An 18,465-nucleotide genomic window follows, 5' to 3' on the forward strand; every position below is an offset into this window, starting at 1 on the left:
GTAGATAGGGCTTTAAATGAATATTTTGTGACAGTATTCACGAGTGAGAGGGACATTATGGGCCCAGAAATCAGGGAGAATGACTATGATGTACTTAAAAATGATTTAACATAGACCAACAGGAGGCTCTGAGTGGGCTGGTAAATTTAAATATAGATAAATCTCCAGGGCTGGATGAAGTATATCGCAGGCTGTTGAGCGAGGCAAATAAGAAATAGTAGAGGCATTGGCAATAATTTTCAATTCCTCCCTGGCCACCAGAGAGGTACCAATGGACGTGGGGAAAGCCAATATAGCACCATCATTCAAGAAGGGAGAAAGTGATAAACCAGGTCAGTTAGTCAGCTAAAACTATTGGAGGGACAGAATCAGTCTGAATTTGGAGAGGCAGAGATTAGTCAAGAACAGCTAGTGTGGTTTTGTTATGAGCAAGGAGTATTGTGGAACAGTGGGACCGAGAAGTTCAAGGACATAGTTTGTTGAAAGCAATGTCATGTCAAGTTCATTTTCGAAGACCCTCACGGACCTGCTGCAATAACAAGACACTGACCTGTTTAGAAAAACACAAATCCTTTTATTACCAAGCAAGTACTAGCTGTGGAGAATCACTGTACTCAACCCGGCACAGAGTGCAGAGTCTCGCAAGTAATTCTCCCCGAGCAGCAGACAGTCCCCGCTTTTTATACTTTACAAAAGACATGATACATAAAACGATTTCACAACTTACAATGGCGTGATACATAAAAGAATTACTACAACAGACGAAAACATGATACCAAGCAATTATTACATCAACAACATAAAAGACCAGGATATAGTATCGATTGCTAGTGAAGTAGCTACTAATGGCAGGAGGCGATTTCGAGTTGTTGTCCGGGACAGATTGAGATTCCAAGTTGCCAGTTTGTCTGGCTAGAACAAAGTCAGTGCCCTGGCCCCTTTGCCAGCGACAGAAGTTATATGCTTTAGAGGTTTCACACCTTTACAAATTTTCCCCACCTAACCCTATTTGAAACAGTTTGATTCTAATTTTAATTCAGTCAGGAAGCTTAAGACAGTGCCTGCATACCGATGTGTGAGAAGAAAAGGAGTTACAAAAACTTTGCACTGAATTCCTAGCTGGGCAGGAAGCTTCAAGGCAGTGTCTGCATACCTATGTGTAGGTAGATAAGAGTTTACTTCTATAAATTAAAGTCTCTGTATAGGAATCAAATGCAGATAAAAGACTTTAATTTATGGAAGTATATAAATCAATGGGATGTTATCACATTAACATCTCAGTCACAGGTAGACAGGATGGTGAAAAAGGCATTTGGCATGCTGGCCTTCATCAGTGGAGGTATTGAATATATTATGTTACTGTTGTATAGGATGTTGGTGAGGCCGCACGTGGAGTATTGTGTACAATTTTGGTCACCTTGTCATAGGAAAGACATAGTTAAACTGGAAAGTGTGTAAAGAATATTGATGACGACTTTGCCGGGATTAGTAGGGTTAAGCTATAGGGAGAGGTTGGCCAGGATAGGGCGTAATTCCTTGGAATGTAGAAGATTGAGGGGTGGCCTTATTGAGGTGTATAAAATCATGAGGGGCATAGGTAGGATTAATGCATATAGTCTTTTTCCCATGGATGGGGAATTGAAAATAGGTTTAAGGTAGAGGGGTAAGATTTAAGAAGGACCTGAGGGGAAACTTCTTCACGCCAAGAGTAGTGCCTGTACAGAATGGGCTGCCAGAGAAAGTGGTTGAGGCAGGTACAATAGCAACCTTTAAAAATCATTTGGATGGGTACATGGATGGGAAGGGGTTGGGGGATTAGATTAGATTCCCTACAGTGAGGAAGCAGGCCCTCTGGCCCAACAAGTCCACGCTGCCCCTTGGAACATTCCACCCAGACCCATCCCCCTGTAACTCACACACCCCTGAACACTACGGGCAATTTAGCATGGCCGATCCACCTAGCCTGCACATCTTTGGACTGTGGGAGGAAACCGGAGCAAACCCACACAGACACTGGGAGAATGTGCAATCTCTGCACAGACAGTTCCCGAGGCTGGAATTGAACCCAGGTCCCTGGTGCTCTGAGGCGGCAGTGCTAACCGCTGAGCCACCGTGCTGCCCCTAATTTCCATTTACCATACAGATCGCTCTTGAATTAGATCTTCCAAAATGCATCACCTCGCATTTGCCTGGATTGAACTCCATCTACCACTTCTCAGCCCAACTCTCCAATCTATCTATATTCTGCATTCTCCGACAGCCCCCTTCACTGTCTGCTACTCCGCCAATTTTAGTGCCACCTGCAAACTTGATAATCTGACTGTCTGTATCTTCCTCAAGATCATTTATATATATATCACAAACAACAGTGGTCCCAACACGGATCCATGTGGAAGATCATTGGTCACAGTTCTCCATTTTGAGAAACCCCCTTTCACTACAACTCTCTGGTGCCCAGCCAATTCTCTATCCATCTAGCTAGTACACCCTGGACCCCATGCAACTTCACTTTCTCCATCAGCCTACCATGGGGAACCTTATCAGAGGTTGATTAGCGTGCAAGACAGACATGTCCCTGTGAAAATGAGGGATAGAAAGGGCAAGATTAGGGAACCATGGATGACAGGTGAAATTGCAAGACTAGCAAAGAGGAGAAAATTTGTAAGCAATTTTTATACAGCTTGAGTTTGGTAAGAAACAGCTGTTTAGATGAGATACATTAATTATTAATTAATTAATTAATTAATTAATTGAAATAATTAATTATTGAAACAAAAAAATACACCTGATGATGAGAATGTTTATTGCTCATGAAGCTTTTCTGTAGAATGGTAAATCCCTGCTGTTTGAAGTCATAGGGTGTTCATTCCTGATGTTTTGTAGTTTTTGGTAGTAACAGTCTTTATTCTTCCCTCAGGCTGATGTAGAGGAACTCCTGGTAATTTCTCAAGAAGGTAGTTACTCATTTGCTTGGATCTTCTTCCTCTGCAACTCAATTCCCATCTCCCCAATGCAAAAATACCTTATTTTGGAGGCTGATAATCTATGGTGGAACAATTCACCTGTCTAAAACCTTGCAGCCAATGACTGCAGCTAACTACTCAACCCCTACAGTGTGGAAGGAAGCCATTTGACCTATCGAGTCCACCCCGAGCAGCATCCCACTTGTACCCGACGTTTCCCCATGGCTAATCTACCTAGCCTGCACATCCCTGGAATCTATGGACAATTTAGCAAAGATCAATCCATCTTACCTGCACATCTTTGGACTGTGGGAGGAAACCCACACACACAAATGCATGGAGAATATGCAAGTTCCACACAGACAGTCACCCAAGGCTGGAATCAAACCCAGGTCCCTAACGCTGTAAGGCAGCAGTAGTAACCACTGAGCCATCATGCTGCCTTCAAAATGCTAGGATAAGTGCAGTCCCTTGTGACCTTTTCTATTGTTTTGATATGCTAGAAATTTAGCAAGCTGGTTACTTCTGTAACTGCAATTAAGTCAAATTTCATGCTGCACATTAAATACAAGGAAATTTCAGTTTCCTACACCACTTTGAGATAGTGAGAACTGCCAGTGCTGGAATCAGAGATAACAGTGTGGAGCTAGAGGAACACAGCAAGCCAGGTAGCATCAGAGGAGCAGGTAAATTGACATTTCGGGTCAAGACCCTTCTTGAACATTAACTTTACTGCTCCTCTGTTACTGCCTGGTCTGCTGTATTCCTCCAGCTCCACACTATGTTACCTCCAACACTACTTTTTTTTTCAGAGCCTCAGTTAATTCTAAGGTAGGAACTAACAGATGCTGTTTAAAGAAAGAAGTTGCACTTTCTCAATTCCAGCATTCTTGAGGAAGTAGTTATGGTAGAAGGATGGATGAGATGAAAATGAAGAGACAGAATGTAGTGGAAAAGATGTCTATTTTTAAGGGTGGCTCTTAATCCCTGTTGAGTTTGCAACCTGGTTTGCAACCCAGATTGCCAAGGGAAATGGAAGATGAAAATAGCAAAAGGATTTATCATAATTGTCGAATCACCCTTGTTATGGGTTGGGTACAGAGCATTGAAAAGTATGGATGTGACGCCCATATTCAAGATATTCCCAATGATTTTATTTCAATTGTAGGCAAGATTTTACAAACAGTTAATGGAGGAAAATAGTAACAAGCACTTGAAGAGGTTTGAGTTAATCAAAAGAGGCAGTGTGGTTTTGTAATAGGCAGACTGTGTTTGACCAATCCATTTCAATTTTTTTGTTTGCTATGATCGGGGGTGCAACGGATGTTGTCCGAACGGATTTTAAAGATGTGTTTGATGAAGTGGCATATAAAGGTGAATTAACAAAATTGAACCTGGGTAGTTGTATTCAGAAGATAAATTACTTAAGGACCGAAAACTATGTGCCATGGTGCATTGTTAGGCTGAAAGTATCTAATGGATTCTTTCAGGTCTGATTAATAGGAACACAAACAAACATGAGCTCTTCAGTACACATCCAATATAAAAGCTTATTCTACTTTATGTATACATATATACAAAACAATGAACGTTAGACCCAGGATCAGTAGTAGGCCACCTGGCCCTTAAAGCCTGCTCCAACATTCAGCAAGATAATGGTTGATCTTTTTATGGCCTCATTTTCATTTACCCGCCGTCTCACCATAACCCTTAATTCCTTTAATATTCAAGAAACTATCTATCTTATCTTTAAAAATATGCAATGAGGAAGCCTCAACTACTTCACTGGGCAGGGAATTCCACCAATTCACAATCCTTTGGGTGAAGACACCTCTCCTCAATTCAATCCTAATTTTGAGGCGATGTCATCTTGTTCTAGTTTCACCCGCCAGTGGAAACAACCTCCCTGCTTCTATTTTATCTATTCCCTTCATAATTTCATATGTTTCTATAAAATATTCCCTCATTCTTCTAAATTCCAATGAATATGATCCCAGTCTATTCAGCCTCTCTTCATAAACCAACTCTTTCATCTCTGGAATTGACCTAGTGAATCTCCTTTGCATTCCCTTCAGTACCAGTACATCCTTCCTCAAGTAAGGAGATAAAAACTGCATGCAGTACTCTAGGTGTGGCCTCACCAGCACGCTATACAGCTGCAACATAACCTCCCTGCTTTTAAACTAAATCCCTCGAGCAATGAAGGACAAAATTCCATTTGCCTTCTTAATTACCTGCTGTACCTGCAAAACCAACCTTCTGCAATTCATGCACAAGGACACCTGGGTCCTTCTTCCCAGCAGCATGCTGCAATTTTTTACCATTTAAGTAATAGTCCCTTTTACTGCCATTCCTACCAAAATGGATGACTTCACATTTATCAACATGGAATTCCATCTGCCAGATCTTCACCCACTCACTTAATCTATCTATATCCCTCTATAAACTTTGAGTCCTCTGCGCACCCATGTTACTGTCATCTGCAAATTTTGACACGCTACACATGGTCTCCAACTTCAAATTATTTATGTAAATCATAAACAATGAGCAAATCTATTACCTGAAACTATTTTATGCATACACAAACTAATGAGTCTCACTGCCTTGTCTTCATGCCAAGGACTTTGGACAGCTGGTAGTTGGAGCTCATTCCACAGTGCTACTGTCACAAATCCCAGTCTAATGATGAAGTTCATGCCCCCGGTCTCTCAAACCTAGTCTGAGGAGAAAGTCAAGAGGGATAAAGTCTTTGACATAAATATTATTCTGATTATGTGCTGTATTGCCATTTTGTAGTACATGTACAGATGGCTCCTTGTTAACAAACAAAAAATGGTTCTCAGAACAATTAAGGTTATGCAGTTACATCTGAATCAAACCGAGCTGTTTATTTTTACTCCAAGTATGTTTTCACTTTGCCTCAGTTACTCATTGTCATATCCAATTATCCATTAACCTTTAATGGTCTAGTTTGGAAATATCAGTTTTAAGCCCATCATTACATATGGTGAATTATTGTTTTTCAGAAAGGCGGGTGGTAAACAATGATGTTTTACAAAGGTTAGCCTTGGAGTGCTACATTTTTAATTGCAGGTAAATAACATACTGTAAATAACAGTAAATAGTGGCTCAGTGGTTAGCATTGCTGCCTCACAGCACCAGGAGCCTGGATTCAATTCCCCCTTGGGCAACTGTCTGTGTGGAGTTTGCTCATTCTCCCCGTATCTGCGTCGGTTTCCTCCAGGTGCACCAGTTTCTTGCCACTGTCCAAAGATATGCAAGCTAGGTGGATTGGCCAGGCTAAATTGCCCACAGTGTTCAGGGGTGTGTAGATTAGGTTGGTTTGGGGAAAGAGTCTGGGTGGGATGCTGTGAGGGTTGGTGAAGACCTTTTGGGCCAAGGGCGTGCTTCTACACTGTAGAGATTCTATATTAAAAAAACTTGTATGTTGGAAAACAGAGTAAATAATTAATACCAAATTAATAAGGTGCGGCAAACAGTGAGGATGATACAAATTAGACAGAGGATAGCCTGATAGAATGAGTAGATATGTGACAGTTGGAAATTTAGTAAAGAGAGGTGCAAGATGTGTTTTTTGGCAGAAGAAATAGGGAATGGTGATATTATAATAGGCGGAGGTTGACCCTCCCTGATAACTAAAACCGAAATGCCCAGAGCAATGCACCCCGTAACCTGTTAAAATAAATGTGAAAAGTGGTATAACCTGCATCTCATCCTCAATCTGTTATAAAGGGGAAGTGAAATGAAATGAACTCTTGACAGTCGCCCCACAATCACCAATCACCAATTAACAATTTATTTATCCTTCTCTAACAATGAACAAATTAACAGAACTATTAACAAACCCATCAATTCCCTTCAACTACTAAGTATTCCCAAATAAAGCTAAATTCTAAGATACTTATTTGTGATAAATACAAGTCCCATTTATATAAACCAAATTAATAAAAAAAACTTAAAGCTTAGTTTCTCAAAATTACAGCCAGGATACGTCTTCCGGAATGCTCTGTGCATTGTTGCTGTTCTTCAGTCAGGAACATCTTTTGCCGCTAAATTCTTGTGTCAGAAACATTAGCTAAGAGTGCCACGGTACCTTTAGTCACATGATGGTTTTCTGAGAATGTCAAGAATTCTATGAGAGCCAATAATTTTCTCTTTAAGGCTGCTGGTTGTAACTTGAACAGATGTTGTGGGCAGCACGGTTGCTCAATGGTTAGCACTGTTGCCTTACAGTGCCGGGGACCCAGGTTTCATTCCACCCTTGGGCAACTGTCTGTGTGGAGTTTGCATGTTCTCCCCGTGTCTATGTAGGTTTCCTCCATGTGCAACAGTTTCTTCCCACAATTTGAAGATGCGCAGGCTAGGTGGATTGGCTATTCTAAATTGCCCATAGTGTTCAGGGATGTATAGATTAGGTGGGTAACAGGGGAATGGGTCTGGGTGAGATGCTCTGTGGGTTGCTGTAGACTCATTGGGCTGAAGGGCTTGTTTCCACACTGTAGTGAACCTATTCTATGTCAGTTGCTCTCACACCAATTTTCAAATACTTTCCTCTTTTATACCCTTGGTGACCTATCAATTTCTTACAATAGGATTGGTCTCAGGTTGTCAAAAGAGACTTTAGAGACAAAAAAAACCAATTAAATTTAAATCTAAGTGCCTGGTTTAAATTAATTGGCTAATTCAAACTAGTTGCTGAATAATAGAACAAGCCTGTGTTGCTAACTATATGGCCTTTTGATACAAATGTTCCAATTTTGGGAGCTGTGTGCCTACTGCTTCTTACAGATATTTCTTTAAACCTCCAAGCAGAAAAAACATGTCATATTTTAAAGGGACCATGGAACCCCACTTCCCCCCCCCACCACCACCACAGCGTCATTATACAAACAAATTCTAATGTCCTGCCTTCTAATCTACCAATACTCTACCCAACTTCGCAATAATGTATAATTAAGAACAATTTGATAGAATGTGTAGGCATAAAGGAATCTTGGGGTTTATGTGAATGAATTTTTGAATTTGGCAGGACATACGGAAGTGAACAGTTAACCTGTTGACTAAGCCATTTGATTTCTTCTCTTCAATTCCCCATACATTTCTCATGACAACACTACAGAAAGGATGAGAGGGTCCTTGGGAGAGTGAATATTTATCAGAATAATTCTATGTAAAAGAAAATTTAGAAGGTGGAGTTATTCTCATTGGAGCAAAGGATGTTGGCACGGGGAGGGAGGAAGAGATCTTATAGATGTATTTCATTACAACAGATTTGGATAAAGTAAACGGAGGAAAACTGTTCCAAATAGCAGATAACACCAGGGCTGGAGGTCATAGACTTAGGGGTTTGGGCAAAAGGTACAAGAGATAATGTGCAAAAATATTTTTTAAGTTCTGAATGCTAATAACCGGCAACTCCCTACCTATGACAGCAGTGAAAATGGAGATAATCAATGATTTTGAAAAAAGATTGGACTGGCACACAAGGGACATAAATTGGAGGGCTACACATATACCATGGCTGAAAGTGGCAAACTGGGTAGGTCTACAGAAAACCAGCTAAACTTGATGGGTCAAGTAACCCTCTGTGCAGTATTACCTCTTATCATAAAATAATCATAGAATCCTTAGAAATCATAGAAACAGACAATTGGCCCATTGTGTCCACACCGACTCTCCGAAAAGCCTCCCACCCCACCCACCCTCTACCATATCCCTGTAACCCTTTATTTCCCGTGGCAAATCCAACTACCCTGAACAGTACAGGCAATTTAGTGCGGCCAATCCATCTAAACCGCACATCTTTGGACTGTGGGAGGAAACTGGAGCACCTGGAAGAAACCCCACGCAGAAACTGGGAGAATGTGCAAATTCCACACAGACAGTCACCCGAGGCTAGAATCAAACCTGAGCCCCTGCCGCTGCAAAGCAACAGTACTAATCACTGAGCCACCATGCTGCCCTCTTACTCTGGTGCAGATAACAAAACATGGCATGGTGGCTCAGTGGTTAGCACTGCAGCCTCCCAGCACCAGGGACCTGAGTTCGATTCCAGCCTTGGGTAACTGTGTGGAGTTTGCACATTCTCCCTGTGTCTGCGTGGGTTTCCTCCGGGTGCTCCGGTTTCCTCCCACAGTCCAAAGATGTGCAGGCTAGGTGGATCGGCCGTGCTAAATTGCCCATAGTGTTCAGAGGTGTGTGGGTTATTGGGGGATGGGTCTGGGTAGGATGCTTCAAGAGGCGGTGTGGACTTGTTCGGCTGAAGGGCCTGTTTCCACACTGTAGGGAATCTAAGCTAAACTCCACAGCACACTTTGATGCGTGCCAGCACCTGTATATTGGTGCATCAGGCCCCACCAACCAGAACCAGGGTTCTAGGGGCCTACTGTGCCTGGGTAGGGCAAGGCTAATAGTGCAGCGCAGAAGAACCTCAACATTTCTGATCATGTCCTCGAAGGATGCCATTTGATGTGAGCATTTCAAGTATGCAACATAAACATACAGAATAAGTCAATTCTGAAATAAGTCAATGTATTATGCTGACAAAAGCCTGTTTTCAACCTCGTCATTCTTGCTAATGCCCTCTTAACTCCAGACAGCTGAACATGCTTTCAGCAGCAGAAAAGAACCTTGATTAGTGCTATTCACAAGGGTCATCAGCCATTTGCAGGTGACTTGCTAAGCATTAGCTATGTTTGATTTTGTAGAAATGCTTAATGTTTTGAGGAATTGGCTAAAGTTTCTGAAGGCTGCAGGAAGTTGTGCTGCATGTGGCGAGTTGTGACTTTAATGATCCTTCTTGCTTTCGATCATGGCTACACTTTCTTGTGGTTGCAAAATGAGAGGGAGATGCACTACAGCCGTTGTGGCAGCAAAGAGGAGACCAGGCCACTCTCAGTTAAAGAAGAATGTGACAATGAGTCTCTACCAAAGCCTTTGTTAGGTAGCATTCTTCAGAACTATTACTTTTACCTCAATTTAATCTGTGATTTCTTTCTTAACTATGTATTCATCATGTTTTCCTTGACCACTGGGAGCCAGGAGGAGCCTTCTCTTGAAATTGCTAATGTTATTTGTAACTGCTGCAAGTACGAGATCATCTTTCTTTCATCATTAATGTCCTGCACTTCTTGACCTTCTAGGGTATTTCTTGGGAATCCAAAAGTAGAAAGATAAAAAGATAAGATTGTGGTTATAGACGTGGTGTTGTTACAAAGCAGAGGATCCCTGGTTGTTGTACCCTTTGGAGCTTGTATATCTGAAGAGATTGAAGGATAAGGGATAAGTAAAATTTGAAAAGATAGATTAGATACAGACTATATCATTCTTGTTCATGCCAGACTTGAAATATTAATGATATTTCTCTCCCCGCTGATACTGCCAGACTGCAAAGTTTCTCTGGCATTTTCTGTGTTAGCATTATATTCTGTCAGCTTTGCTTGCAGCACATAGCCTAAATGGTGAGCACTATCTCCTCCATGCGGCTGAAAAAATGCAGCCTCACTGATTAGTTGCCTGTGTTGCCCTAGGGTTATGTGCTACTTTGTCCTGCAAGAGAGAAAGAAGTGTATCAGTGGGTGAAAATTTTCAGACAGGATGTGGTGCAGAAGTAGAGTTTCTTGATGTGGATTGAGGTTTTGCGATTAGGTTCCCAGAACCTTTCAGGTGGAGATAGCAAGAATTGCAAATGCTGGAGTCCAAGATAACAGACTATGGAGCTGGAGGAACACAGCAGGCCAGGCAGCATCAAAAGAGCCATTAACTCTCTCCTCAAATATTACCAAACCTACTGAATTTTTCCAGTGCATTCAATTTCTAATTTTTATGAATGTTAGATGTTGTTTGTGATATACTGGCATTATAGTTTGCAGTGTGTTTAGTGAATTGAGCAGTGTATGCAGCTAATAGGTCCCTCTGGCTCCATTCAAGTGGGATTATGGATTACAATAAAAAGTATTTGTGACTGTTACATCAGGCACATTTTCAGCAACCATTTGAGATCAACCATTAGTTGATCCCACCCTGCCTTTACATTTTTTTTTTAAAAGGGTATTCATAATTTTCCATGACACTCTAGTCCTAATCAGTGATTTGTAAAGATGTGTTTGTTAAATTCTGCATCACCCTAAACCTCTTTATAACAATTTTATCAACATGTCCTGCCATCTTTTAAGGATTTTGTATGTGGACACCAAGTTCTTCCCATGAATCCACATTTTTGATAATTATGACATTTACAGTTTACTGTCTTTCAATAATAGCTCCTCATGAACATTGCTGCATTGAATTTCGTCTGCCATGCTTCTTCACACATCATCAACTTGTCTATGTTGTCCTGAAGTCAATAATAACACTCATTTCTATTATTCTCCTATCAAGTTCAAGTCATGAGCGCTGAATTGTTACAAGCATAGAAGGTGGCTGTTTGCCCAACATGTCCGTGCTGATTCTCAGAGCAATTTAACTAGTGCTACTTCTCTGATTTCGGTGGCATATTCTTCCATTTTCGCAGAAGTTATTTCTAAAATGGACAGAAAACTGATGCTTGAGGAATTCCACGTCACACCAGATCTAATCTGACAATCATGCCCATCTAATAGTTTTTTTATTTTTAATAATTTTTGCAAAAAGTGTTCTGAAAGTAATTATGTCCAATTTATGCACTTCTTAGATTAATCTCTGCAACTTCATCACGGAATTCAATCGCATTAGCCAGGCATGATTTGCCATTAGACAATGTCTGGCCTAGATAATGGTTTCCAATTTCTGCCCATCTACTGATGTTAAGCTGACTGACAATAATTTCTTGGTTTGGTTGCATTTTTTTTAAATGTAGTGATATATTCATAAGAACAGTTGGAAAGAAGTTTTGACAGAGGTTCAAGCTTGCTCTGCTGAATTACAGACCTGCTTCAAGCTTTACACAGATTACAGCATGCACATTACAATCACAGTTATATTTCCCAAACTTCAACACAATGCTCATATTATCTTTTTTTCCCATAGCCACTGTAGGCTTTGTCTGTTCCGCACCTACTGCTTCTGATAGTTGTTAACCTTGGCAATCTGGATTCCTTGTTTGTTAATTCTAACTTCACTTAGGACAGACTATATGGCTAAAGCTTTAACCCTTAACTAACAATCCCTTTAGTAGTGATACAACATTTGCAACCCTACAGTTTTCCATATCCAGTGATGATTAAAAGTTATGAGCAATGTGTGTCTATTTCTATCTCACTTCTCTCAGGAACAGTTCAGAGCAGTTGACTTTCAATGACACTTTTTAGTACAAGACATCTTCTATTATCCCATCCATAACTTCCCTTTCCTGCGTAAATGTAACCTGTACCAACCTGTGAAGGCAGATACAAAGACATATTTAGTTTAATCTTTTCCTTCTCCTCTCCATGAAAATGTCCCCTTGATTCCTACACAGACCTAACAAATTTCCTGAGCTAACCTCATGCAATTTTTATGGTTATACAATGTTTTACGATTCAATTAAGTGTAATGTTGACTTCTAGTCTTTTCTCATATTCCTACTATGCCTTTCATATTATCTATTCAAATTTCCTTCTGATTAATATTGTATCCACTGTATTGTGCTGCTTATTATACCTCCTCTTCAAATATTCACTTTTATTGAGTATAGAAATACATAGACAAACTAAAAAGCTTGATTAAATTTTCTCAAAACTGTACAAAGTATGTGCTGCAAACAATACAATTGAATGTTGTTAGAAAAATGGCAGTATATGCTTTTCATTGGGTCAAGCAAATATTTTGCCTATTTTCAAGAACTTTTTTTCTTTTTCTTCTCTCCACACAGTGAATGGAACAACTGGAGTTCCAGAAAACAATCCTCCTTGCACTGTTAACATTCCCATTGCACCAATCCATAGTTCTGCTCAAGCAATGTCCCCTACCCAGAGTATTGGACTAGTTCAGTCTTTACTCGCCAATCAGAATGTGCAACTTGATATTTTAACAAATCAAACAGCTGTTGCAGGTGCAACAGAACAAGGTTTGGACAGTTCCAGCCAGTGTGAAATTTCTAACAGGCTTTCAAATCCAGGACAAGCAATTTTTGGAAGTTTGGAAATGAACCGAATGACTGGTGGATTACAACAGCAATCACCGCAGCTTGCGGGGATTGTGCAGATTTCCAATATGGAGCATGTCGAACGAGAACCTGACCACTCTCAGAAAATCAAGTCAATACGAACAGTGCCACAGTTGCAGGAAGGCAATATGATGGCATTTTGTACAACTCCCGAAGTGCAATTAGCGAATATAAATGCACATCCACCTCCTCCATATCCAGGGACTACAGCAGCTTCTGCAGCCACTTCTACTACTACTCCACCAGTAAACATTTGTCTGAAAAAAGCAGATTTCTCCCTCTTTCCTACTGGACATCTTCAAACCCCTCTAGGCTATGAAAGAATCACAACATTTGATAGCAGTGGAAATGTCGAAGAAGTGTGTAGGCCTCGCATGAGAATATCAAGCAGTCAAAATATGTATACACTTCCAGGCCTGGGCCAATCACCTTTACAGTTGCCTTCAGCAGATGCTAAAAAGGTACAACAGGTATATGGCACACTAAATAGGCTGAGTGTTGCTCACTGTGTTATTCCGAGTGGGGATCCACCACCTTATCCTGATACAATCAATAGAAATCAGCATGTTGATAGTAACACTATACAAGTGCCATTGCGACGTGACAGCAAAGATGCCATGGCAAAGGTGTCTCAGCTGTTGGATTCACATAGGGTTGTTCAACATGGCCACAAACCAAAAAACAATTCTGTATCTGCACAATGCCAGCAAAACTCTCTCAGATCTCCCCCTGCTCGCTACACTTGCACTCAGTGCATCAACAATGGAAGCGACAATAGTAACATTATTACTAGATCAGAACTGCCTACTGGGATTGGCTCTCAGCTCAGCACTGTAATTGTCCACTCATCTAGTACATCACCCCTCTCTTCTCAGTCATCCTATAATCTGTTAAGTGCTCCAGACAACTGTCATGATAGAACTGAATATGTTAATAATGCTTTCAGTGAGGATGAACCTATTTTGCAACATTACCAAATTGAGAAATCCATTAGACATATTGCGTTAAATAATGAGATCAACATAAGCATGAAGCAACCACTCCCATATCAGTGGGACCATGCAGCAAGTGAGGAAATTTGGATTCCACAAGAACAACCAGCTCAGATTTCTGCAACAGGGTGTCATAAACCACCAGTTCTCATTCTGGAGCAATCACATGTGGAAATACCTCATGTACCAATCATTCCTATTAAATCTCCTAACAGGCCAACAGTCACTTTCCAGTCGAACTTTGGATTCACTTTACCATATCCAGTAAGTTACAGTGCATCTCCTGTAGCAGCTTTTCAGGCTTCATTTCCTTCTTCGGAAGCTCTAATCCCACCACAATACCCACAGCAAGACTCTCCTGTAGTTGTCCAATCGGGTTGTCCAGCCAGCATTGGCTGTTGCCCATTGCCACCAATGTATCCAACTAATAATACATTTTCTGGTTTACAGCTTTCTCCGATTACATTACATCAATGGAATAATTACAGTGCTTGTTCTCTAATGCATAGTTCACAGGGGATGTTGAGCTCAAAAACAGACTCACTTGTTGAGAAAGCTGGAATGCCTCCTTTTTCATCAGAGTTTCAACACACAGGAACTGAAGCAATTACAGAAACAGCAGATAACTTCCAAGAAGTCCTGTCTCTGACAGAATCTCCTGTGCCTCTGCGAACAGATAGATATGACAAGAAAAGCCATAAACGGTTGGACAACAGACCGGAGGAGGCAAATATGCGAGCTGTAACAGAAGGAAAAATGAAAAAAGAGGCAAAGGCGCTTACAGACTTCAATTCTCTCATTTCCAGCCCTAGACTAGGAAGAGAAAAGAAAAAAATCAAAAGCCAAAAAGACCTGATAAAATCCAAAAAGCTGAATAAAATGAGTGAGTTTCAAGACAGTTCAGAAAGTGAGCCAGAGTTATTCATCAGTGGAGATGAGTTCATGAATCAGAGCCAGAGCACCAAAAAGGTTTGGAAAACAAAAAGAAACTTAAGGACAACAAATGAAACTGATGAGCTGAAATGTCGAAGGGCAAATGAAAAAGAGGACGGGAAGTTGGGGAATCAAGGATTTGTGTATATAATGGCTAACAAGCAGCCACTCTGGAATGAGGCAACACAAGTATATCAGTTGGACTTTGGAGGAAGAGTGACACAAGAGTCAGCAAAAAACTTCCAAATTGAGTTGGAAGGACGACAGGTATTGTAAAATAGTGTGTTGTTGCAATTTGTGGTCTTAATTTGTTCATTACAGTTTAAACATTTTAGGTGCTCATGAAACAATGAGAGGGTGCTGGTTTGATGTACAAAGCATCAATGGAAGGGTTTTGGTATGGTGCTTTATGATACCCATAAGAAGGTGCTGTGGCTAGTTGCTCAAGAAGGCAAAATACTGAAAGTTGTAAGTGCAAAGAACTTTCAGGGCGATATATTCTTAATGAAAGGATAGAACGTAGAACATACATCATAGAACAGCACAGTACAGGTCCTTCGGCCCATCATATCCCATAAGTTATGGTGCATCTCCCATTGCAGCTTTTCAGGCTTTATTTCTAATTCTTCTGAAGCTGTAATCCCATCACAAAACCCTCAGCAAGACTCTCCAGTAGTTGTCAATAAGGTTATCCAGCCAACATTGGCTGTTGCCAAACTTTTGCTCTAAACCTAAGGTCTACCTAACCTTCACCCCAACCTTATACTATCATCCATATGCCTATCTAATAGCCGCTTAAATGCGCCTAATGAGGCCAACTACCTTCTCCAACATTGCATTCCACGCCCCTACCACTCTCTGAGTAAAGAACCTACCTCTGACATCTCCCCTATATCTACCACCACTCACTGTAAAACTATGCTCCCTTGTAATAGTTACCTCCACCTGAGGAAAAAGTCTCTGGCTGTCCACTCTATCTATACCTCTGATCATTTTGTACACTTCTATCAAATCACCTCTCATCCTTTGTCGTTCTGAAGGGAAAAGCCTGAGCTCTCGCAACCTTTCCTCATAAGACCTTCCCTCCATTCAAGGCAACATCCTGATAAATCTCCTCTGCACATTTTCCAATACTTCCACATCTTTCCTGTAATGAGGCAACCAGAACTAGACACAATTCTCCAGATGTGGCTGAACCAGGGTTTTGTATAGCTGGAGCACAACTTCACGGCTGTTAAACTCAATCCCTCTATTAATGAAAACTAACACACCATATGCCTTCTTAACAACTCTATCTACCTGGGTGGCAGCTTTCAGGGAGCTGTGAACATGAACTCCAAGATCCCTCTGCTCCTCTGGACTGCCAAGAATCTTTCCGTTAACCCTGTATTCTGCTTTGAAGATTGTCCTTCCAAAATGAATCACCTCACACTTTTCAGGGTTAAACCCCACCTGCCACTTCTCAGCCCAGCTCTGAATCCTATCAATGTCCCTTTTAGAATTTTTTGAAGAGGTGCCAGGGAGACTTAATTATCTTCAAGTTCTTCAAAATTCCTAGTACACCTTCCTCACTTACATCCAACTCCCCTAGTCTACCAACCTGCTTGACACTCTCCTCCCCCACACCTAGGTCCTTCTCAGGAGTGAATACTGAAGAAGTGTATTCATTAAGGAATTCTCCTATTTCTTCAGGTGAACAAATTCCCTTTACAATCCTTGATCAGCCCTACCCTTACTCCAATCATTCTCTTATTCCTCATGTACGTCGAAAAAGCCTTGGGAGTTTTCCTTGATCCTATCTGCCAAGGTTTTCTCATGCCTGCTTATAGCTCTGCTAAGCCCTTTCTTCAACTCTTTCCTGGCTAACTCGTATCCCTCTAGAGCCTTTTCCAATCCATGTTTTCTAAACCTTATATAAGCATCGTTCCTCCTCTTAACTAGTCGTTGGGCCCCTTTTGAGAACCAAGGCTCCCTCACTCAACTGCATCTTCCCTGGCTGCTGGGGATAGACATATCAATCGCACGCAGCATGTATTCCTTAAACAATCTCCACATTTTTATGGTGCTCTTCCCTGACAGCATCAGTTCCCATTTTATGTACCCAGTTCTTGGCTAACAGAATTATATTTACCCTTCCCACAGTTATATAAACCTTACTCTGCTGTATGTACCTGTCCTTTTCCATGAGGATTGTAAAAGTAACTGAGTTATTATCGCTACCACCTAAATGCTCTCCAACGAACAGGACTAAAACTTGGCCCGTTCATTGACAAGCACCAAATTCAAAGTGGCCTCTACTCGTGATGGTCTATCTCAATACTGTGTCAGGAATCCTTCCTGAATGCACTAGAGAAAAACCGCTCCATCTAAACAAATGCAACTAAAAAGTTTCTCTCAGCATCTGCCTCCCAATCCACTCCTCCACTTCTCTGCAACTCTTAAGGGGTTTTTCGACACTTTTTCAACAGTATTCACTCTAGAAAACGACAATATTGTCAAGGAGAATACTGAGATACAGGCTACTGGACTAGGTGGGATTGAGGTTCAGAAGGAAGAGGTGTTAGAAATCCTACAGAGTGTGAAGATAGATAAGTTCCCTGGGCTGGATGGGATTTATCCTCGGATCCTCTGGGAAGCCAGGGAGGAGATTGCCGAGCCTTTGGCATTGATCTTTAATTTGTCATTGTCTACAGGAATAGTGCCAGACGACTGGAGGATAGCAAATGTGGTTCCCCTGTTCAAGAAGGGGAGTAGAGACAACCCTGGTAATTATAGACCAGTGAGCCTTACCTCAGTTGTTGGTAAAGCGTTGGAAAAGGTTATAAGGGATAGGATATATAATATCTAGAAAAGAATAATTTGATTAGAGATAGTCAGCACGGTTTTGTAAAGGTTAGGTCGTGCCTCACAAACCTTATTGAGTTCTTTGAGAAGGTGACCAAACAGGTAGATGAGAGTAAACCGGTTGATGTGGTGTATATGGATTTCAGCAAGGCATTCGATAAGGTACCCCACACAAGGCTATTGTACAAAATGCGGATGAGGGCGTAGAAGGATGGGTTAGTAAATTTGCAGACGACACTAAGGTCGGTGGAGTTGTGGATGGTGACGAAGGATGCTGTAGGTTACAGAGAGACATAGATAAGCTGCAGAGCTGGGCTGAGAGGTGGCAAATGGAGTTTAATATGCACTTTGGTAGGAGTAACCGGAATGCAAAGTACTGGGCTAATGGTAAGGTTCTTGGTAGTGCAGATGAGCAGAGAGATCTCAGGGTCCATGTACACAGATCCTTGAAAGTTGCCAGCCAGGTTGACAGGGCTGTTAAGAAGGCCTACAGTGTTTTAGCTTTTATTAATAGAGGGATCGAGTTCCGGAACCAAGAGGTTATGCTGCAGCTGTACAAAACTTTGGTGCGGCCGCACTTGGAGTATTG

The 18,465-nt window shown here is 41.3% G+C and overlaps 1 protein-coding gene across 2 annotated transcripts in view; it reads left to right on the forward strand.

Annotated features, from left to right (window-relative positions):
* tulp4a (TUB like protein 4a) overlaps positions 1–18,465 on the forward strand; it is a 599,754-nt gene that overhangs the window by 553,944 nt on the left and 27,345 nt on the right. For both annotated transcript variants that reach the window (XM_048535765.2, XM_059648470.1), the window contains one exon: positions 12,814–15,299. In XM_048535765.2, coding sequence (XP_048391722.1) covers positions 12,814–15,299 — 2,486 coding nt within the window. The remainder of the gene's footprint in view (positions 1–12,813; positions 15,300–18,465) is intronic.

Source organism: Stegostoma tigrinum, chromosome 9 (assembly GCF_030684315.1).
Source record: "Stegostoma tigrinum isolate sSteTig4 chromosome 9, sSteTig4.hap1, whole genome shotgun sequence".
NCBI classification, from domain to species: domain Eukaryota; kingdom Metazoa; phylum Chordata; class Chondrichthyes; order Orectolobiformes; family Stegostomatidae; genus Stegostoma; species Stegostoma tigrinum.